General features: G+C 59.0%; 1 protein-coding gene across 3 annotated transcripts in view; it reads left to right on the top strand.

The window, feature by feature from the left end:
* The window catches only part of TRAPPC12 (trafficking protein particle complex subunit 12), a 38,637-nt gene extending 15,930 nt beyond the window's left edge, over positions 1-22,707 (top strand). For 2 of the 3 annotated variants that reach the window (XM_068973983.1, XM_068973984.1), the window contains exons 4-12: positions 1,956-2,069; positions 3,500-3,638; positions 11,700-11,812; positions 16,211-16,283; positions 16,906-16,979; positions 18,534-18,632; positions 20,244-20,344; positions 20,928-21,015; positions 21,126-22,707. In XM_068973983.1, the coding sequence (XP_068830084.1) occupies positions 1,956-2,069; positions 3,500-3,638; positions 11,700-11,812; positions 16,211-16,283; positions 16,906-16,979; positions 18,534-18,632; positions 20,244-20,344; positions 20,928-21,015; positions 21,126-21,368 (1,044 nt within the window). In that variant the 3' untranslated portion in view covers positions 21,369-22,707. The remainder of the gene's footprint in view (positions 1-1,955; positions 2,070-3,499; positions 3,639-11,699; positions 11,813-16,210; positions 16,284-16,905; positions 16,980-18,533; positions 18,633-20,243; positions 20,345-20,927; positions 21,016-21,125) is intronic. The other variant, XR_011145007.1, reaches the window with a different exon arrangement.
* Positions 22,708-23,183: the final 476 nt, after the last annotated feature.

Raw genomic sequence — 23,183 nt, 5'->3', positions numbered from 1 at the left:
ACGGACAGGGAGGCCTGGCGTGCTGCAGTGCATGGGGTTGCAAAGAGTCGGACCCGACCGAGCGCCTGAGCTGAATGAATAATTAAAAATAGTAAAATGTACCTTGTGAAAAGCCTTATGGTCCTGCCATAAATTTTAGTTAATGTGTTTTAAAAAGTGGCTTCTTCCCTAACTGAAGATAATAAGCAAACGTGTTAATATTCCTGTTAGTTTCTTCTTACCGGCGACTGAATCAGTCACCACCACCCCCCACCTCGGCCCGGCACTCACAGGTTCCGCGCACATCTTCACAGCAGCCCGATTCGCCTTGGCCAAAAATCGGAAGCCGTCAAGGTACCTTTCGGCGGCACTAGTGGTAAAGAGCCACCTGCCAGTGCGGGAGACCCGAGAAACGCAGGGTCGATCCCTGGGTGGGGAACGTCCCCTGGAGGAGGGAATGGCAGCCCCCTCCAGCCTTATTGCCTGGAGAATCCCATGGACAGAGGAGCCTGGCGGGCTACAGTCAGTCCCTGGGGTCGCAGAGTCAGACATGACTGAAGCAACCTAGCAGTCAGGCACGCAAGCTGCCTTTCAGCAGGTGAATTGGTGGTGGTGAGTCCCATGATGGTGGACTGTCATTCAGCACTAACAAGCCTGACTGTTGAGTCAGGAGGAGCCCTGAGGAGCCTGGAGCCGGGGGCTCAGGTGGGGTGCGTTAGGGCATACGGCCAGATAACCACAGAGCCGGGAGTAAGGCCACACCAGCATGCTTCCCGATCCAGCTAGCTATGCTGGGTGTGTGTGCCTGCACACACAGAAACACACCCTGACACACTCATAGAGACCCAGACACAAAAGACACACACACACATAGACACAGAGACAGAGACACACACTAATACACACACTCACAGGAAGACGAGGAAAGGGGCTTCCTCCTCAAGGAGCTGGTGCTGACTGCATCATAAGAAGAAACGTGCGTTCTCACTGAGGACACCGGAGGCCTGACTCGGTCTCCAGGCGCCCTCATCTTGTTCTAGAAACACTTTGCAAGCACAGAGTGCCTAGAGCATCCTTTAAAAGGGGCACAGCAGGCTAACATCCAGCTCCCTCTCTGGGCCTGAGGTTAACAGGGCCCAGGGTGAGAGTTCACCCGCTCTGGCACGCAGGCGGCCCCGAGGCCCGGCCTGTGCGCTGAAGGCAGCGGGCAGTGCCTGTCCTTGGGGACCGCACACCAGGCGTCCACTTCCAGTGTCTTCAGGGGTTGGATGGTCCCTCTGATGGCGTTCCTCCTCCCGTTGGCCTGGTGGCCCTCCTTCCTGCGTCCCTCGGGCAGCAACGAGCAGCTGAGACCAAGTCCCTGAACCCCGTGCCGCGTCAGCTGGGCTCCCGTGGGTCCAGTCCCGACAGGGAGCTGCGTGTGGACACGCAGCCTGGATCGCGATGTGTCAGCACGACTCACTGGTCGTTTTTCATGTTGACGGCGCAGAGTCCTGTTAAACGTTTAGAACCACTTAGGGCCACATGCAGACCTTAGGTACAAATAAACGTGTCCAGGGCAGGGTAGCGTGAAACATTGACTGTGGTTTAATTTAAGAAGAATCACAAGATGGAGTTACCTTGCTAAACAGGAAACAGCCTGATGGGTTTGGGGGCAGAGCGGGGCTTTCCAACAAGAGTTTTGCCCCTGGGGTTCTATCAGTGGTTACGTTTTAAGGGTTTATCTTTGGCTTGTCTTGAAGGGCATCTGCAGTTGGTGCCTGTGTGGCCTGCACGTCTGAGCACCAAGCCCGTGGTGGCCGTCCCCGTGACCCCGTGGTGGCCGTCCCCGTGGTGGCTGTCCCCGGGGCGACCATCCCCGTGGTGGCCGGCCCTGTGGTGGCTGTCCCCATGACCGACCCCGTGGTGGCCGGCCCCGTGACCCCTGGGTGACCGTCCCTGGGGTAGCCCCCATGGTGACTGTCCATGTCTTACAGAGCTGCAAGAACTGGCGGGCGGCGGTGGACCTGTGCGGGCGGCTGCTCACGGCCCACGGCCAAGGCTACGGCAAGAGCGGGCTGCCGACCAGCCACACGGCGGACTCCCTGCAGGTACGGCCGCGTCCTCCCCAGGCCACCGTCACCTGGAGACAGCGAAGGCTCCAGTGGTTCACGTGCAGAGAGCGGGCTTCTGAACGGCAGGAAAGCCCTCCAAGGAGAGGGGGCGGCTGCCTGAGTCCTCGAGCCCGCCGCCCCGGCCGTGGTCTCTCATGCTGGCGTCCCCGGAAGCCCCCTCCCCAGCCAGACCATCCCCCAGGCTGTCCCTCGACGCTCCAAGCGGACGCGGCTTCAGCTGCCATGGGCCCAGCCCAACTCTCTCCACGGCTGTTCCGAAAGCACCGCTGAGTCCTGCCGCCTGGCACCCCCCACCCCCGCCCCGCCCCACCCCACCCCCGCCCCCGGCCCCCTTGCCCCAGGCAGACCCCACCCCTGCTCCCAGGCAGCCCCCTGCCCCAGGCAGCCCCCTGCTCCCAGGCAGCCCCCTGCTCCCAGGCAGCCCCCTGCCCCAGGCAGCCCCTCGCCCCTGCTCCCAGGCAGCCCCCTGCTCCCAGGCAGCCCCCTGCCCCAGGCAGCCCCTCGCCCCTGCCCCCTGCCCCAGGCAGCCTCTTGCCCCTGCCCCCTGCACCAGGCAGCCCCCTACCCCCACTCCCAGGCAGCCCACGGGCCCAGCCTCTCTGTCCATCCCTTGCCGCATGGTCTCTTTGAACCTCGTTTCTCTCATTAGTGGGACGAGGCTGACTCGGGTCGCCCCCGCGGCCCCTGCAGTTGCCAGGGTCTCCAGTCCTGCCCTCTCACTTGGCGGCCATCGTTTTCCAGAAGGGACCTGGTGTTCCAGCCACTTGGAGCTGGCTGTGCACCCCCCCGCTCCCATCGTGTGCCCCCGGGTCTCCCCACTTCCCGTGGACAGTCCAGGTCCCTCAGCAGTGCCCTCACCTCCCTCCCCAGCTCGGCCCAGCTGCCCCCCTCCACCCCCTCCCCAACCCCTGCTGGACTCTGCCCTCCTTCAGGCAGGGAGCGTCTCTTTTCACATCCATTTTTATAAACTTGGAGTTATGCAAACTTCTAAGAAAGAGCCTTAGTTTGTGAAGTGAGTGAAAGTCACTCAGTCACGTCCGACTCTTTGTGACCCCATGGACTGTACAGTCCATGGAATTCTCCAGGCCAGAATCCTGGAGTGGGTGGCCTTTCCCTTCCCCAGGGAATCTTCCCTGTTGCAGGGGTATTCCCTACCAGCTGAGCCCCCAGGGAGTGTTAGTTTAGCCCTTGTTTAAACCTATTTGAAATCAAGCTCTGACATCAGATTAACGGCCTTGGGGACTTCGCAGGTCCGGTGGTCCCACAGGCCTTGCAGCACAGCCTAAGTGAAAGTAAACTGAAGGTTTAAAGAGGCGCCTGCGTTTTTAAAGCACTCTGGGGAATAGGAACCGCTGGGCCTGCTCTGCGTAGGTAACCGTCGCGTGCCTCGTGTTCTGTGCTTTCAGCTCTGGTTTGTGAGGCTGGCGCTGCTGGTGAAGCTGGGCCTGTTCCAGAACGCCGAGATGGAGTTCGAGCCCTTCGGCAACCTGGACCAGCCGGACCTCTACTACGAGTACTACCCACACGTGTACCCGGGGCGCAGAGGTAAGGGGCGGCGGCGGGTGGCGTGGGCTCCCCTCGGCCCATGGCTTGGCTGCTTCTCTGCGCTGTGTCTCCTTAAAGCTCAGCCCCGCCTCTGTGCAGATGCGAGGTTAAGGGGGCAGGTGGTGTGGGCTCCCCTCGGCCCGTGGCTCGGCTGCTTCTCTGCGCTGTGTCTCCTTGAAGCTCAGCCTCGTCTCTGCGGACGCAGGGGAGGCTGGTGCTGCGCTGTCTTAGTTCCTGGCACTTCCTCCATCGTCACCGTCTGACTCACATAACAGGCTGATGGGAGCTGGTCTGTGTTGCCCCAAGTTTCCCCAGACTTGAAGGAGGATTTTCAGCGTGGGGGACTTTGAGACCCTTAACCTCCCTGGCATTAAAGTTCTGTCTCTTCCTTCTGACTGCGGGGACTTCGCCCTCATGGAGGAGGATGGGAGGCAGGCTTCCAAGCCCGGAACAGGGCAGGCGTCCGGCGGTCGCCCTGGCGAAGCTGGCTCACGGAGGCGGTGAGGCAGCAGGCGGTGTGGACGCAGGAGGGGCAGCAGGCCCCACCCCACGTTAGTGAGGCGCCCAGCCCCCAGTGGGCCCCCAGGTCCAGAAGGTCTCCAGAAGACCAAGGGGGAAGGGACGAAAGCCAGGAGCCCCATAAGCAACATTCAGGGGTGCAGCCCCGGGCGGAGGGGACGGTCCTGGTCATTAAGCAATGGGTGGGAGCCATGCCCACCCGGCTTTGTCTCACCCAGCCTGACCCCTGCGGCGGGTCTGACGGTGTCTCCACGGGGCAGGCAGGGCACCACCTCGCCCATCAGTTCCCCCGCACACTCAGCCCAGGAGCCCCCACCTCCTCTCAGAGTCCCCTGCACACTCACCCCAGAGAACCCCCACCTCCTCTCAGAGTCCCCCGCACACTCTCCCAGGAGCCCCCACCTCCTCTCAGAGTCCCCCACACACTCACCCCAGGAGCCCCCACCTCCTCTCAGAGTCCCCCCAACACTCACCCCAGGAGCCCCCACCTCCTCTCAGAGTCCCCCCAACACTCACCCCAGGAGCCCCCACCTCGTCCCTCAGTGTCCCCCCCATACTCACCCCAGGAGCCCCCACCTCCTCTCAGGGTCCCCCGCACACTCTCCCAGGAGCCCCCACCTTCTCTCAGAGTCCCCCCAACACTCACCCCAGGAGCCCCCACCTCGTCCCTCAGTGTCCCCCCCATACTCACCCCAGGACCCCCCACCTCCTCTCAGAGTCCCCTGCACACTCACCCCAGGAGCCCCCACCTCCTCTCAGAGTCCCCTGCACACTCTCCCAGGGAGCCCCCACCTCCTCTCAGAGTCCCCTCCACACTCTCCCAGGGAGCCCCCACCTCCTCTCAGAGTCCCCCGCACACTCACCCCAGGAGCCCCCACCTTCTCTCAGAGTCCCCTCCACACTCACCCCAGGAGCCCCCACCTTCTCTCAGGGTCCCCCGCACACTCTCCCAGGAGCCCCCACCTTCTCTCAGAGTCCCCTCCACACTCTCCCAGGAGCCCCCACCTCCTCTCAGAGTCCCCCACACACTCACCCCAGGAACCCCCACCTCCTCTCAGGGTTCCCCGCACACTCTCCCAGGAGCCCCCACCTTCTCTCAGAGTCCCCCCAACACTCACCCCAGGAGCCCCCACCTCGTCCCTCAGTGTCCCCCCCATACTCACCCCAGGACCCCCCACCTGGTCTCTCTGTGACCCCCACACACACTCACCGAGACGCCCCTCAGCCCAGGGAGCAGGTCACAGCCCTTCTGCTCCGTAAGGCGCGTCACAGGGGCCCAGCGTCCCCTTGCTGTCGGGGGCTGCGTCCCCCCTGGGGAGTGAGTGCCAGAACTTTCTCGTCCATATTTCCAAGCCTTTGAGGTCCATCCCTCCCAGAGAAGACAGTGTGCAGCCTCCTGCCCCCTCAGCGTCAGGCTCTGTCACCTCTTCTTACAGGGAGAGGCGAGAGGCACCTTACAGGGGAGGTTTGGGATATTTCTCTTCAAAAGATTCTGCCTGAAAGCTTCGATGATCGAGAGACGGCTCTCCCGTGCTTCTGACAAGGAGCAGCCGTGTTTCCCTCCAGCCTGGGAAAAGGAAAAACAGTTTCTTGGCACCGTGTCCTAGCTCTGAGCAGGTCAGCCCTTGCCTGGCCTGCGCACCCCCTGCGCCCAGCCTCACTGCCCCTGGGTGCCCCCAGCCATACCATGAGTGGGACCCTATGCTGGGCCCAGGGGTGGGCAGAGAGTCAGACTTCCAAGCACACAGGCAGGTGCCCTAACGCTCACAGCTGCGTAAAAATGCTGATTTTCTTTTCCTGCTGAGGCCCACGTAAATTGTAAGTTCAAACAACTGTTCATGCATCAGCTACTTTGAATTTACTGCAGGCTAAGAATGAGACGAGCTGGGGCTTCCCGTACGGCCAGTGTCTAAGACCCCAAGCTCCCAGGACAGGGGACATGGGTTCAGTCCCTGCTTAGGGAGCTGGAGCCCATGTGCCACAAGCTAAGACTTGGCACAGCTCAATAAACAAACATGTTTTCTAACAAAGAATGACAGACGGAGAAGGAGGTATTTCCAGGGCGGCCAGCGGACACGTCCAGCCCTGACCACGCCGAGCGCTCAGCAGCCCCTGATCATCCTGGTCGATGATACCAGGCAGGGCGCTGGACCAGGTCCTGTGGGCGCCGTGGTCCTGCTCCCTCTCCTCGGGGACAGAGGTTCGCAGAGATGACACCCAGCTTCCTGTGAAGTGAGAACCCAGGCCCTCGGGCCCAGGCATGGGACAGCGCATCACCCACCCCGCCCCAGCTCTCGGGGTGGCAGTACACAGACTGAGCAGGCTTCCCATCCCGGCTGGAATTGCAGCCTGTTGTCTTAGGGATAAAGAGGAGCTGGTCGCCCTGCACCATTAAACAGCTAATTTAAGTTATGAAATAGACATAAATCATACGTATATTTCAGCTAAAGTGTGCTAACGTTCCTCCATAGTGGCATGCTCAATGTTTACCGATTTTTCTTTCCATTTTGTGGTATAACAAGCGGAAATGTGATATTTTGATTCATTTGTTTCATTTTAGCTTGCAATACATAAGCAAAGCAGGTCATTAAACTGTGCTGTAAAAAAGAAGCTACAACGATGTAAACAGATAACTTTTATGAATGAGCTTTAATATGTTTTATTTAAATATTGGGCATAGCTTTTACCCATTCAGAGTATTCATAACAAGTCATAACGAATCACGAGCTAATATCATGAAATTTCCCTTTTTCATTGGTCTTCTGTCTTTCTCTGATACTTGTAGCGATTTCATGGAGTTCCCTGCAGGGGAGTGTGGTTTCCACACACTCAGGCTGCCTTTTAATTGGTTGTTTGGAATCTCTCCTTGTTCTCGTGAAACAGTGATGACAGGTCGCTGAACAGACCCAGGCCTGAGCGGGCTGGGGCAGGGCCCGGGGAGCCCTTCCTGTGGCCCCTCCCCGCGCGGCCCTGGCCCGCGTCCTCCCCCTCCGCCCTCCCCCTGGATCGCCGCTTCTCCTCGCTGTCGGTGCGTCCCTGTACCTCGGGGCCTGCAGGTTGGGTCGGAGGCTGCTCACATCTGTGCGGTGCTCGGCCGCGGTGTGTACAAGCCCCGACTGGGGCCCGTGAGCAGGCAGCTCGCGCCTCCCCTGGGCCCGCGTGTCCCCACACCCGGCTCTGCCGGCCCCGAGGCCCCCGTCAGCCCCCTCCCGCCCGCGTCCGCAAGGGTGAGCCGCCGCTGCTCTCTAGGCCCTGCCTGCCCTCCCTCCAGAATCACGCAACGCACATGTCTGGTCCCCAGGCCGGATGCAGACACTTGATCAGTAGGTGAGCTCACGCGGTGGCCGAGAATTAACTGCTCAGCATGTTCCAGGTGTCCCCCTCTGTTTCCCGTGAGGCAACGGAACCACCCCCAGGAGTGAACGTCCCCTGTGCAGGTCGGGTTTACCGGCTCACCTCCCTCACCCCACCCCGGGGTGAATGTCTGTGCAGGTCGGGTTTCCGCTCACCTCCTTCACCCCCCGGGGTGAACGTCTGTGCAGGTCGGGTTTCCGCTCACCTCCCTCACCCCACCCCGGGGTGAACATCCTCTGTGCAGGTCGCGTTTCCGGCTCACCTCCGTCTGCCAGCACTCTGCCAAGGCGTGTGAGTCAGGCGTGTCTTCCTCAGTCTGAGGAGGCTGGTCCAGGGTCCTGCCGCCTTTCACACGGCTCACCCTTTCTGCAGACTCTGGTGTCTGCAGTCTTTTCCTGGAACAGGCGGTCAGAGACACAGCCTCCGGTCGGGCTCCGTCTCCATTAGGACAGCGGGGCGAAGCCGCCTCTGCCCTCCTCCACATGCAGTAAACGGGGAGATGTGTACGTGCCCACGGCCTGCATCAGATCCAGCACTCGAGATGCTACCGGGGCGCCTGGCCTGTCCTGAACTCCCCGTCTGCCGCAGGGCTTGGGGCAGCACTGAATAACCCCTTGCTGCTGCTAGGTCATTTCAGTCGTGTCCGACTCTGTGCGACCCATAGACGGCAGCCCACCAGGCTCCCCGTCCCCAGGGCCTTAGTAGTGAGTTATCTGGGACTCTCTCAGGCTGGCTCTTTGTTTCCAGCATAGGCATGGGTGAGAGATACTATGCCATCAGCCCGGCACAGATGTCCCCGGCCTGTGTCCCCACGTCAGAGCACAGAAAGCTGGGGTGCCGGGGGTCAGGGAGACCAGGAAGGGTGCAGGGAAGCGAGTCCAGAGCAGCGGTCAGGCAGCGGGCCCTGCCGCCTGGACAGCGAGAGGCCCTGCCCAGCTTTGCAGGGGCGAGCTGGGCCTGCTGACGGCAAAGTCTGTGCTCTGCTGGGTGTCCGGCAGGCACCGTGCCGTCACGTCTGCCCCTCGGGCCCCACAGCAGCCTGGCCACGTCCAGCTCCCTGTCCCGTGTGGGTGGCCGGAGAGCTGGAGGGAAGGCACTGCGTGCCCAGCACATGGGCCAGTGGGTGGCCAGAGGCCCAGCCCATCCACACCAGGAAGTCTTGCACCTGCTGAGGGAGGCAGGCCCCTGGGGTCAGGCTGGCATCCCTCCTCTTGCTTTGCCTTCCAGGCCCGCTGCCCAGCGGGCTGTGATTCCTCGGGCACCTGCTGTGGCACTGGCGGCCAAGCGGGCCTGCAGTCCTGCAGGGGACTCCAGACTGTGAACGGCGTAGGGCCAGTTGCACTTAGCGTTTCCTAAATGATTCATGGAAGCACTCCTACAGTGTTTATACTAACCTAGAAGTCGGCAGGTCATGACCACACACGGGACCTTCCAGGATGTCAGTTTCCTTCCAGATTCTGACGTGTGCTTTGTTTCAAGGTGCGTGCTCCGTGCTGGGGAGACGGGCCCCTGGCTGGCACGGCGCCGTGCAGGTCGTGTTGCTGGACTCCGCTGGCGTGAAGGGTTTCACCGATTCCCGGTGACTCTTCACACACAGCGAGGCCGGGTTTGCGGAACCGAGAGCCAGTTTAAAGGTACTTTTGTTTGTATTTCTTTAAGACAAAGAAACAAAAGTAGGAAAGGCCTGACTTATGTCAAAGCAGTGTCTGCTGTTTCATCGACGGGCCTGCAGGGCTTGCCTGGGGACAGTGGCCACGTCCCGTCATCTGTGTGTCCGGCGCCTGCACTTGTGCTTGGCACCAAAACCTGCTGAGTGAGTGGCTCTCCCGCTGCGCTGTTCAAGCTGGAAGCAGCAGGCGGCGTTTCTCCTGCCGCCCCTTTTCTTGTCCTGACTCTGAGCCATGTTTTTCTCTAGGGAGGGGCACTTTTCTCTGTGTGTGTCATGAACTGTGTGTGCTTCCTGTGTGGGTTCTGTCCTTTGAGATGTGTGAGCTGCCCCAGCCCAGTGGTGCCAAGAGAGAAGGGGGAAGCTGACTCCCACCTGAGCCCGGCTGTCTCGGGGCCCCCCAGGAAGGGGGAAGCCGACTCCCACCTGAGCCCGGCGTCTTGGGGCCCCCCAGGAAGGGGGAGGCCGACTCCCACCTGAGCCCGGCGTCTTGGGGCCCCCCAGGAAGGGGGAGGCCGACTCCCACCTGAGCCCGGCGTCTCGGGGCCCCCTAGGAAGGGGGAGGCCGACTCCCACCTGAGCCCGGCCGTCTCGGGCCCCCCAGGAAGGGGGAGGCCGACTCCCACCTGAGCCCGGCCGTCTCGGGCCCCCCAGGAAGGGGGAAGCCGACTCCCACCTGAGCCCAGCCGTCTCGGGCCCCCCAGGAAGGGGGAGGCCAACTCCCACCTGAGCCTGGCCGTCTCGGGCCCTGCAGGAAGGTCACAGGCAAGGGTGACGTGTTTACGGGACACCGGTGCTGGCTCTTCCTTGCCCACCTTTTCTACTCTCGTCTGAGTAGAGTCCCTACTCCAGATGCAAGTCACGGGCGCACATGGAGGGCCACCGCTGTCCACCTCCTGGGCTATGGGAGCCTGGTTCAGGGCGGGTGCCCTGGTGGGGGCTCGAGGCCATGGAGGACACTGCGTGGAGAGACGGTGGCGTGAGGGCCCAGAGCAGACAGCGTGCAGGCATGATCTCTTGGCTCTCTGCTCTGTCTACGTTAGTGAGGACTTCCGGTGCCACATTCAGTACGAGCAGTAAAAAGGGGACGTCCCTGCATTACTCAGGAGCTTAGAAGAAAAGCGTGTAGTTTCTCACCATTAGTTAGGTCGCTTACCAGTAGTCATGTATGGATGTGAGAGTTGGACTGTGAAGAAAACTGAGTGCCGAAGAATTGATGCGTTTGAACTGTGGTGTTGGAGAAGACTCTTGAGAGTCCCTTGGACTGCAAGGAGATCCAATCAGTCCATTCTGAAGGAGATCAGTCCTGGGTGTTGTTCTTTGGAAGGAATGATGCTAAAGCTGAAACTCCAATACTTTGGCCACCTCATGCAAAGAGTTGACTCATTGGAAAAGACTCTGATGCTGGGAGGGATTGGGGGCAGGAGGAGAGGGGACAACAGAGGATGAGATGGCTGGATGGCATCACCGACTCAATGGATGTTGAGTTTGAGTGAACTCCGGGAGTTGGTGATGGACAGGGAGGCCTGGCGTGCTGCGATTCATGGGGTCGCAAAGAGTCGGACACGACTGAGCGACTGAGCTGAACTGAACTGAGCTGTAAGTTTTCGTAGACGTTCTTTTATCAAACCGGGGATGTTTTCCTCCTACTGTTCATTTGCTGAGAGTTTTAATCATGAATGGATGTTACATTTTGTCAAATGCTTTTTCTGTTCCTCTGGATTTATCGTGTGATTCTTCTTGTTTAGCTTGTTTGACATGATGCGTTACATGGATTTTTGAACATTGAACCAGCCTTGCACACCTGGAATGAGTCCCACTCGGTCATGGTGGATAATTTGTCTTATACACTGTTAGATCTGACTTGCTAATTTTTTGGTATATTCGATTTAGTCGGATCTGACTTGCTAATTTTGCCGAGGATTTTTGTATCTGTGTTCATCAGCCGTGTTGATCTGTAGTTTTCGTTTATGATAGTGTCTGGTTTTGATACGTGGGCAATGCTTACCTCATAGAATAAATTAGGAAGCATCTTCTCCACTTCTATTTTCTGGAGGAAACTGTAGAGAATTGGTACCTCCTCTTCCTCAATGTTCTGTAGAACTCACCAGTACCACCGTCTGAGCCTGGTGCCTTCTGTTTTGGAAAGTTATTACTTATTAATTTAATTTCTTGAATAGATATTGGCCTATTCACAGAGGGTCCACGAGTGTCCTGTTCTGGAGCAGGGTGGTGGCCTCTACTATTTTTCTCACTCTGTGAGAGCCTCCACATGTTTGGGGCGTAGCTGTGGGCAGGGGGTGACGGCCAGCCCTCCTGTGGTCGTCGTCTGCGACACACGCTTTACCGAGGGAGCTGGGACCCATTCGAGAACCGGCATCACTGTGCGCTTCGCCAGGAAATGAAGGGGCTGTCCTCCCTGCTTCGGGAACACCCACGGGTTACCGGCTGCGCGCGGGGCGGGTTCCCGGCTGCGCTCGGCGGCGGCCGACAGACTGACTCCGCGTTGGCTCTGCTTCCAGGCTCCATGGTCCCCTTTTCCATGCGGATCCTGCACGCGGAGCTTCAGCAGTACCTGGGGAACCCCCAGGAGTCCCTGGACCGGCTCCACAGGGTGAAGGCCGTCTGCAGCAAGGTAAGCCCCGCTCCGGCTGGGCCGCCCCCTGCCCGCCTGGTGGAGCGCTCACCCCGATGCCCGCCCTCACAGCGCACTGTCCCCACCCCCACCCCCGCGTCCCCCTCCGGGAAGGCAGGTGGCCGAGCTCCTTGTGGCCCTGCTGCTCGCTCTTCCTGCTGAAGCTGTTCTGGGGGATGGTGGGTGGGTTCTGGCAAAGCTTCCTGGTGCTGTCAGCAAATGAAAAGCAGAAGCGTTGCCTCTCGTGTAAAGTCACGCCCGTGAACATGCGCCACAGAAGCGTTGCCTCTCGCGTAAAGTCACGCCCGTGAACATGTGCCACAGAAGCGTTGCCTCTCGTGTAAAGTCACGCCCGTGAACATGCGCCACAGAAGCGTTTCCTCTCGTGTAAAGTCACGCCTGTGAACATGCGCCACAGAAGCGTTTCCCCTCGTGTAAAGTCACGCCCGTGAACATGTGCCACAGAAGCGTTTCCCCTCGTGCAGAAACGACACCCGTGAGTGTGTGCCAGGGCTGCCGGCTGCTCGCACGTCCTGCAGAGGCTCCGAGCACCTGCACAGGCGCTGGAGCCGGATTTAAGGAGATAAGGCTGGAAGTGTTGCAGAGTGAACGCAAATTACACTCATGACGACTCCGTCATGACGACGTGACAGCTGTCATTCGTAATTCTGGCTCCAAAGGCAGCTGAGGTTCAACGCTGCATCCCGGGTTGTTCTTGGTTGTAAAGCAACAGTCACGTGGCAGGCGTCGAGCGGCGTCAGCAGATCAGGCTGCTCCCCTGAGCGCTGGGGCAGAGATGTCTGGCTTGGGGTCTCCCCGGCTCCCGCCCCCTGCCCGCCCCCTGCCAGCTGGCCCAGGTGCAGTGCTCTTGGAGGGTGGGGGCTTTCCGAGCTGTCACTGTGAGCAGTTAGGAGCGGCGACATTTGACAGATTCGTAAAATGGGGTTATTTGTACCTGCTGAACTCCTCCGGTCCCCAGTTGCTCTTGGTGGACACTTCTGGAGCTCCTGGGTGATCCTCTGGGTTCCCAGCAGGAAGTGAGGGCTGGTTTACCTTGTCATTGAAGTTTCTCACTCTGAGCTGACTGGGAAGAGTGTTGTTTCAAAGTATAATGCTCGCCGGGCACATCAACAGGCCGTGGTTGGAGGGACTTCGGAGCCAGGCAGACTCTTCCTAGCGGGATGACTGGCCCTTGGAAGCCTTGAGTGCCTCGTGTCGGGAGGAGGAATGTTCCCAGTCTCCTCTAGGCTGCCGTGGAGTCAGATGATGGATGCGGACCAGCACTTGGCTCCTGGGAGTGCTTAATGCTCCTTCAGTGGCCTGGGGCAGCTCCAAGAAGCCTCTTCTCACTTTGAAAAGCCTCTTTTCCAGAAGTCTGGAAGAGACTGGTAGGTCTGGGAAGGTCCCAGAATGCTCCAGGGGAATCTAAGCCCCTCTGTGGACTCAGTGGGTCATTAGTGAGTCGTCAGGGCCAGCGCCCAGGGGTCTGAGGACTGGACACTTCATACATAAACCCGGTCCTTAGACCATCCCCACCTGCAGCTCGGGAGAGGCTGACCTTTTTCTCCTGGACAGAACCGACAAGCGCCAGCCTCCTGGGCCCTGGGCTTCCCTCCACTGCTGTCCGTGGTGCTGAGGGTGCCTGTCCCAGCCAGGACCAGCCCAGGATGAGCTGGACCCTGGGCGGGGGCGAGGTGGTCAGGTTCCGTGCAGCCTCCCAGCTCTGGTCATGCCAGCCCCGCCCGCAGGGTGGAGGACCACCTCCCAGACCCACACGTTCTCCTGAGTCCTCCCGCCTCACCTCCAGGCAGCATCTTCACTTCTCAGAGCCACTGTTACTTCAGCACTGCAGCTGCTTTGGGAGCTGTGTGCTCTGGCCTGGAGCTGGGGTGGGGCTGACCTGCCCCTCACCAGCACCTCCCAGGCTGAGCGCGCTGGGTGCAGCCCGCCTGGGTGGTTCTGGGAGGCAGAGGCTCACGGCCTCCGACCCATACCCGTTACTGCGCCTGGCGGGCCCACCGGAGCCTGCACGGCCCTTGGGCTGGGAGAGCCAGGCCCCTGCTCCCCTTCCTCGGCGCCTCCAGCCTTGCTTTGTAACTGTCCCCTGCCAGGGTCCAGTCCCAGTGGATCCAGGGAATTTGAAGCGGGGACGGCGTCGGCGATTTGATAATTATTCAGAGATATAAAGAGAGATTAGGGAAGAATAATGTAGTGGAGAAAATAATAGGGAAAAGAGGATGTATTCCTTGGTTTACACGAGAAGCCAGTGAAGTCTCAAGACAAGAGACTTGCACCGTCTACGTGAGGCCGCAGGTGCCCTCCCGGTCTCCCGAAGGAGTGGAGACGCAAAGCGCCTCCCCGTTCAGGTCTTAGAAGCCCAGGCAAAATTAGTAGACACGGCGAGCCTCTGTGTTCCAGATGGGAATTCAGCCTGAAAAGGAGAGGGAGAGAAGAGACAACACAGGGAAACCAGTCTTTCCAGGAACTGATCCAACTCTTTATTTTTCAGGAAAGCTTTTTATACATAGAGATCAATGGATAATACAAAATCATGCGGGGTCAACAGGCCTGACCTTTATCGAGACCAGGCACTCTTTATGCATGCATACAAAGGTCTTAGGTGGTTTTACATCATCTTCTGGCCAGGGGGCCTGCTAACATTTTATGACCTTTTCTTTCTGATAACAGTCAGTCAACCAGAAAACTTATTTTTTCCAAGGGTGATTTTTCTTAAACCAGGCGCCAGCCTCCGAAGGCACCAGATAAAGTTGCATTCCTGACAGGGCAAAGGTGCAGTGGGTTATAATCAAGAAAAGAATTTACTAGCCTAAGGTCTAACGTGATTAATATCAAAGGTCACTCCTTATTTTTCCCATATGCCAGTTACATCAATTAATGTATATAAGGGGCAAGGGATCTGGAGACTTAGCAGCAAATATTGGCTCAACAATGAAACCCTCCACCGGTATATTTCTAACAACCCACTAATACTACACTAATAATTTATAACTTCTCAAAAGACTCTGTATTTGGAAAGTTCAAAACATCTCGTGCCTCTCACGGTTGTGAGGCTGTGAACAATTACGTGTGGTTGTAAGAGGCCGGACAAACTTGTCAGGCAGGCTAGAGAGCCATCAGAAAGGTTTTGGACTGAAACACTCTTGTTCCGCCCAGGAGACTTATTACCTGGAGCTCCAAGTTAACTCCTTTCAGAGGAAGGTGGTGGGGGACAGCCCCCTTAAACGTCAGAAGAGTAGGTGGAAAGCAGAACGCAGGGAAGCAGGCAGACTCTGGTTTTGGGGGTAGATGCTTGAGAAAGTCCGGGGGACCCCTGAGGCCTGGTCCCGCCTTTACGTTTGTCAGGCCCCCTTCCTCATGACCTTTGCCACGGGCGGGATTCCCCATGCTGGCTCCCGGCAGTCCCCTCTCAGTGGGCCGTCAAGACTGCTGTTTCTGGTCAGGAGGCAGCTGATAAGTAGCTGGAAAATGAGGCCTGGACCGACTAGCCCGTCTTTGCAGCTGTTACACTTGTAAAGCGCAGGTGTGTCCCGAGCAGTCACGGTAGGACAGGCCTTTGTGTTCATGGAACGTCGTCCTCCTCCTGGTGTGAAGCGCAGAGCCTTGAGGACGAGGAGGCCCAGTGGCCCATCCTGGGCACAGGGACGAGGCCAGGGAGAGCCTGGAGCAGCTGCTTTGCTGGCGGCGAGCTTCCCCTCTAGGGTGAGCCACGGAGGGCAGTGCGGAGGGCGGGGTGAGCCGCAGAGCGAGGGCGTCTCTGCAGAGCACGTGCCTGAAGCGCGTCGTCACAGAACCAGGAGCCCTCCGCCCGTCTCCTGTAACACGGCTTTACTTTTCTCCCCAGCAGACAGCGTTCACTGCTAACAGTTTTGTTCTCCTCATTCTGCCCTCCATGAGAATCCATCCTTTGCCCAGATCACCGGGGCAGCAGCTTCCTTTCTTTCAGGGGAACAGTCACAAAAGAAGTGACTCAAGGCCGTTAGCCAAATAGGAAAAACGGTGCAAAGTAACTGATGCTCAGAACTTAAGCGATAGATTAACAAAGGGCCGTGCGGCCCAGACGCCCTGGAGGAGCGAGACTGATGCTTTCACAGGAGCGAGAAATCGTCCTCTTGTGTCCCGTACCTGGAGCTTCCCAGTCAGAGCGGGTGCACGCTCCGTGTGTCAGGCTCCCCGGGCGCTCTGCGGGCCTCGTCAGCCCTAACCCTCCTCGAGCCAGAGGGCCACCACTCTCTCTGCCATCCGCCCCGTGCGTGCCGAGCGGCGACGCTTGACTCGTGTCCCCGGGAAACCCTCCTCGGCAGAGAAACCTGCTGCTCCTGGAGTGTCTCAGCAGAGCGCCCAGAGGCAGACTCACTCCTGTCCTTGCGTCTCCCGCAGATCCTGGCCAACCTGGAGCAGGGCCTGGCAGAGGACGGGGCCGCGCGCAGCATCGCACAGGAGAACAGGCAAGGTCAGTGCCGCCCGCGTCCCCGGCGGGCCGGCCCCGCCTGCTCCGGGTCGCAGCCTCCATCGGCCTCACCCACCCTCTCCCGCGCGCGTCTCCTCGCTGCTTTCCTCCCGGAACGAGCATCCTTTCTAGGAGGTTCTTACCTGAGTTGCCTCTTGGTCCCGGCAGCAGGAGGAGGGTCCTCCCGGGGCCTGGCCTGCCCCAGCCTCTCCGCCCTCCCACCCCACATCTCCTCCCCTGCCAGCCCTCAGAGCCCGGCGAGGCAGCTGGGTTAGGAACCGATGCTTCCACGTAAGCCAGTGGGACACCCAGGCCTCGGGCAGGCAGGCTGCTGTCACCAGGGCTGCGGTGCTGACACCTACGTGTGACTGCCCACAGCCCTATAGCGGGGAGCCCCTCCTATCCACAACCCGCCGGGGCAGCCCTGCTACACGACGGGCTCGTCTCCTGGTCCAGTCAGGCTCTGTCCCCCGAAGCTGGGCAGCCGTCGAGAGCACAGCCCGAGGAGTGTGCCAAGCAGCACAGGAAGCCGTGGCCAGGGCAGGGCCACAGACGTGGGGGCTCCATCCGTCCGTGGCTGGGCTGCTGGCCGCGTCCCCGGGCGCTCACCCCTCCTCTCTTGCAGCCTCCGTGCAGCTGTGGCGGTCCCGCCTGGGCCGGGTGACGTGCTCCATGGCCAACTGCCTGCTGCTCATGAAGGTACCAGTTCCCGGAGGTGGGGAGCCCCAGGCCCTCGGAGGGGGAGGGCCCCCATGCGGCCTGCAAGCAGAGGGGCCAGCGGCACGCCTGGGGTCCACATGCTTCAGTTTCTACTAAGCCCCGCAGACTGGGGTCTGAACGGGGCTCCTGAAGTCCTCGCGCTCCGTGCTCCCCAGGTTCCCGACCCTGTGCTCGCCAAGGGGGTCCCCTTGCTCTGACTCCGCCTGCCATCCGTGCTCTCGGAACCCAGCACAGAACCAACACGGTGCTTCAGAAGTGCCTGTACTACAAATGCGGTTTAATGTGAAATTTTAGATGAGTCTTTCGTGTTCTTGAGTTAAAAAGGAGTGAAGCATCTTGCGGTCACAGCCTGGGCACACACGTGCATCCGGCTGCCACCTCGGGCAAGCCCATTTAGACAGCAGCGTGAGGCCATGGTGCCGAGCCAGCCTCGCGGGTGGGGGGCAGTGGGCTCTGGCATCAGTTCTGCCGGGTGACCTGACAGTCGCTTACCTTTTCGATGATGAGCTGTCCGTCCGTATGCCTCAGCCCCAAACATCCGCCCGGAACGCTGTCAGGCAGAGCGGCCCGAGTCACAGCCTAGACGTCCCCCAGCCCCGAGACGGGTCACCCTGCCCTGCCCAGCCCTGTGCGCTGGCCGCTCACGGCACCATCAGGCCGCGGCTGCCCAACCAGAGTGGACGGCACTCTCCCTGGAGAGCTCAGTGCAGCTGATGTCCCTGAAGGGGCGGCGTGTCCTCACCCAGCAGGGGGCTGTCTCTAGGAACGGCCTCCAGCCGACAGCAGCTCTGGGCCGGGCTCTGGGTCACGGGCGGCTGGTCTCCTGGGAGCGTGCCTGAGCCCAGCGCTGCAGCCGCCCCAGGGCTCCCGTCCACGTCTGAGGGGCCCGGGGCCACCGCACCCCCAGGAGAAGGCCCTCGCCCACTACATGCTCTCATGGACACGGGCACTTACACGCGTGGGGCACGGGCAGCGGGTGTGGCCGGCTCCCCACAGGCACCAGGGGTCCAGTTCATTCCGATGAGCTTCACTCAAAGGTGCCGGGCTGGCGGGTCTGCGCCTGGTTTTCCTGTGGAGCGTCCCCGGTCATCTAACGCCCCAGTCAGCAAACTAGCGACTGCAGTCCTGGTCTGCATGAAGATGAAGATGGAGGCAAGTAAAGAGAGAGAAGTACCTTCAGGGGTTTGACAGACCGTGGAGGCCTGTGGTCTGCGACTGCGCCCGTCAAGAGATAGCGAGCTGTTGGCATGAGCCCCGGACGGCGTCCACAGACAGGACAGGCCGCCTGCCGTCCGAGCTTGGGCCCCAGGGCCTCACAGAAGCAGGAAAAAGTTGGTCCGGGTGAAATGCTAGCTGCTGCTCAGTGGATGGAAGGAGAAAGACCCAAAGTCCAAGCGCACAGCCAGACCCTGGGAGAGGAGGGCTCTGGGGAACAGGGCCACGCCCAGACCCCGGAGCCGGGCCCGCTGGGCTGTCCGCCCCCCTCCTGGCGGGTGCTGTGTCCCCTCTCACGAGGTCTGTGTGTTCCCGCAGGACTACGTGCTGGCCGTGGACGCGTACCGCGCGGTCGTCCAGTTCCACCCAGAGCAGGAGCCGCAGGTGCTGAGCTGCATCGGCCGCATCTTCCTGCAGGTGCGAGGGGCTGGGGGGTCGGGGGGCTGCACCTCAGCGCGAGTCCTGTAGGTACTGAGTATCAAGCCTCCAGCTTCGATGTGATGGGGAGGCCAGTTGCTACACATGAATGTACGTAGATTTCCATCAGGCAGCGCAGAGACGGGAGACTGAGGCATTGCCCTGTTGCAGTAGAAATGTGTTGACGCGAGGAGCTGGCCACCGTGGGCTCCTCTCCCGCCCCAGACCCCCCAGGGCCCCTCGCGCCCTCCTCCCCAGGAAGGAGGGAGAAGCAGGTGTGGGAGCATCTTCAGTTTCCACCATCGAAACACGCAGGGCTGCACTCCGGGGGCGGGCCCAGCTCTTTGCAGCTGCCGTTGGTCTGGGTTTGTGCATGCATGTGTGTGCGCATACATGTGTGTGCACATGCATGTGTGTGCGTGCATGTGCATGCGTGTGTGCGTGCGTGTGTGTACCCACTGTTCTCAGCAGCACTTAGTATCTGTTTTCTGTCTTCCTAGAAGTAGCTTGCTCTTTCTCTGTTCTCAGATAATCGTAGAATTATCTGTTGCTGGAAGATGTGAATACCTGACTCAGAGAGGCCTGAGCCACACTCCTGGGGTTTGTGGGACAACTTATTAACAGCTTTCGTGTTCCATGTGTGGGAGAGGTTTCTTCTCTGTTTCCAGGATCAATTTTGGCAATTTCAGTTCAGCTCAGTTGCTCAGTCGTGTCCGACTCTTTGCGACCCCATGAATCGCAGCACACCAGGCCTCCCTGTCCATCACCAACTCCTGGAGTTCACTCAGACTCACAGCCATCGAGTCAGTGATGCCATCCAGCCATCTCATCCTCTGTCGTCCCCTTCTCCTCCTGCCCCCAATCCCTCCCAGCATCACAGTCTTTTCCAATGAGTCAACTCTTCGCATGAGGTGGCCAAAGTACTGGAGCTTCAGCTTTAGCATCATTCCTTCCAAAGAAATCCCAGGGTTGATCTCCTTCAGGATGGACTGGTTGGATCTCCTTGCAGTCCAAGGGACTCTCAAGAGTCTTCTCCAACACCGCAGTTCAGAAGCATCAATTCTGCGGCGCTCAGCTTTCTTCACTTAAGAGTGCCAAAATAAAGATCGCATGTCTGCTCCACGTGCTCACATGCATCTGCTTAGAGTTCTGTGAAGCAGTCCTCTTTCATAATCACTTCGGCTCCATCTTACCCGAGGGCATTGCTGTTACACCTGTAATCCTATTTTACTTACGGTTTCTTTTCCTTGATTAGTTCTTCCACTTATTATCTCATGTTTTTTCTTCAAATAACTAGTTTGGGTTTGTTTATTTGCTTACTAGATATATCACAGTACTTTTTATTATATTGCCTTTTTAATTGCCTTTTTATATAATTTAATCACTCACTTTCTGACACATGGACAGATGTTGACATCCTGCTCTGTCCTAAATGGCTTTTGCTTTTTGTTTTTTAATGGAAAATGACAGTTAGTAAGTGGCTCCAGAGTTCCGCCGTGCCTGCTGTCGAATCGTGTCTGCAGCATCCTCACCTGGCGTTGGGGAGCTGTCTGTGTGGGTGTGGATTTAACGTTTGTCACCTGAATTGACTGCTTCATTTTGTCAAAGCAGATTGGAGACATAAAAACAGCTGAAAAGTACTTTCAAGACGTGGAGAAAGTAACACAGAAACTGGATGGACCACAGGGCAAAGCCATGGTTTTGATGAACAGGTGTGTATTGCTGTTCTGTGTTTCCAGCTTTACTGAGATATAAGTAACAGCATAGTGCAGGTTTACGGTGTGAACAGGAACGACCTGGTTTCCATACATTGTGAGGTGATGCCCACAGAACAGAGAGCACTCATCATCTCATACAGACACAAAATTAAAGACGGGACGCACCCAACGTCACACGCAACATGCAGCGGGGTTGATGGCATCCGCGGTGCTGAGCGCCTATTCACGCGGAGCTTTGTACCTTAGGCCCGCCTTCATCCAGCCCCTGCCCTCCTCCCCCGGTAGCCACAGATGGAACCTTTCTCTGTGAGTTTGTTTGGAGTGTCACTGACCTGAAACACCATCCGTTCCTGTTACACAGCATAGTGACCTGATGTTTCTCTCTCTTTCGAACTGATCAGGATGACTAGTCTAGTCATGGACTGTCTGCCCACAAAGATAAGGCGTTATTACAGACTGCATTCCCCGCGCCCTCCCCACGAGGTTCCACTTCCTGGAGCTGCCCCCTCAGTGTCCCCGCCACACACCCGCCTGCATCCGACTTCTGGATTATCCTTCCCGTGTCGCTTATTTGCAGAGCTTTCCTTCACCTCGGTCAGAATAACTTCGCCGAAGCGCACAGGTTCTTCACGGAGATCCTGAGGGTGGACCCGTTGAATGCAGTGGTAAGATGCCCCGGGCAGAGGTGACGCGTCCGCTGGTGTCAGGCACCCTCCAGGGCTGGGGGGCCCTGGGCCGCCCGCACACGCCCACCCAGCCCTGCCCCGCCCCCCAGGCCAGCAACAACGCGGCTGTGTGCCTGCTGTACCTGGGCCGCCTCAAGGACTCGCTGCGGCAGCTGGAGGCCATGGCCCGGCGGGACCCGCGGCAGCACCTGCACGAGAGCGTGCTCTTCAACCTGACCACCATGTACGAGCTGGAGTCGTCGCGCAGCCTGCAGAAGAAGCAGGCTCTGCTGGAGGCCGTGGCCGGCACGGAGGGCGACTGCTTCAACACGCAGTGCCTCAAGCTGGCCTAGCGCCCCCGCGCACATCCCAGCCCTCCCGCCCGGCATCTGCCCACCGCCTCCTCCATCAGGCAGGCTGCAGACACGGGGTGCGCACGCACAGGGGCCGGGGGCACCCGGGGCCACTCCTAGCAGCCTCAGGGGAGAGCTGACCACGTAACACACACAGTTCTTGCCCGAGCCAGAGCGTTCTAGGGATTCGTAGATCGGGAAGAGGGCCCGTTCCCCTGCCCCAGAGCTGCAGCTCCACTCTGCTCCCCTGGGGCCTTTTCCAGCCTCTGCGGAGCCCCTCGGAGGAGTCTGGTGCCAGGGGAGCAGATCCATTCTTTGTCCTGCACGTTTCCAGCACAGGGGCGGGGGCGAGGACGGGTCTGCGTGTGCAGTGGGGCCAGGACAGGGGTCACTGCTCTCAGCTCTGGGGGTCGCTGTCTGCTTCCGTACTTACACCGTCACTCCTGCCGTTAAAGTGTCTAACGCACCTGATTCAAGAACCCTGGCAGGGGCCCTTTAAGTTATCGAGCTCTGCTAGTACGTTTTAAAACAGAGTTCACTTAAGATTCTGATATAAACATGTATTGCATAAAGCAGAGCCAAGCTGTATTTCTGGTTATTTCCATGGTAAACACACAAATGCAGCATCTCCTGGGCAGACGGTCTCAGCAGTCGTTGAAACAGATTAGTTACCCTGTGAAATAGGAGAGACAGGAGAGGCCGCCAGAAGGACCGGGCCTACACCTCCAGAGAGAGTGAGGGGCGCCTCGGGCTCAGGCAGGGAGGGGACCCCCACCCCCAGCCCCACCCCAAGCGCCCGCAGCCCCTGGGCTCACCCTTGGGGTCTACCTGCTTTACCCCGTTTCCCTTTAAGTTTCTACACCGAATGCATCGAGCACTGTCAGCCTGCCTTCCGGGGGGGGGGGGCCCCCAGCCCAGGGGAGACCCACAGCCCGTGCTCCCCAACCCCAGATCCAGGCCTCGACTGCACATCACACACCCAGGAAGCACCCCAAAAGCTGCTCCCCCGGAATCTCCCCAACCCCAGCATGGCTCTGCAGAGATGGGCCTCCAAGGAGCTGTCCAGGTGGGATGGAGTCCCAAGGGTCGGCGCCCAGGGACGCACAGGAGAGGACCCGGCAAGGAGCGAGGCCCAGGGACCACCCTGCAGCCCCAGCCCCCAGGCCACGACAGGTCAGCATCTGTTGCTGAAGCTGTTGTCTGCGGGGCTCATCACCCGAGCTGAGACACCCACACCCCTGGGGGCTGCGCTGCTCACCCCCCGCAGCTGTCGGGGAGCCTTGTGGGAACACACGCTCACACGTGTGTGAGCAGAAAAACCATGGAGCATTTATGGAAAATAAACTGGCAACGGAGTCAGAAATTGTGATAATAGGGTGTTTCCATCACCACGCACTCCTGGGGGGCGTTCACACAAGACCATGTCGTTTAAAAAGTTAATGACCTGGAAAAGTCCTCAAATGTGTGTTTACACGACACATATGTTAATAGAAGAGGCTGAAGACCAATACTTCATGTTAAACTACAGTCATAGGAAGGATGGGCTGAAACGCATTTCTATTTTCCCTTTTATGCTTAGGTTCCTACATAATGTGTGTGTGTGTTATAACCAGTGGGAAAAAGTCACCGAAACTGGTAAATGTTTTGCCTTTAAAAAATAAGCAGTGATTTAAAGAAGGTAGTGAAAGTGTGCCATGCCCCATAGCTGAGTGCACACAGTGGTTACCAGGGAGACCCAAGTATGCATGAATGTGGGCGTGCCCACGCCTCCAGGTGTCAGGGTTAGGGATGTGTGTGCTCTGAAATGCCATTCAT

Source organism: Capricornis sumatraensis, chromosome 6 (genome assembly GCF_032405125.1).
Source record: "Capricornis sumatraensis isolate serow.1 chromosome 6, serow.2, whole genome shotgun sequence".
Lineage (NCBI taxonomy): Eukaryota > Metazoa > Chordata > Mammalia > Artiodactyla > Bovidae > Capricornis > Capricornis sumatraensis.
The sequence above is the reverse complement of the archived record's forward strand: the minus strand, read 5'-3'. Positions and strand labels throughout refer to the sequence as shown.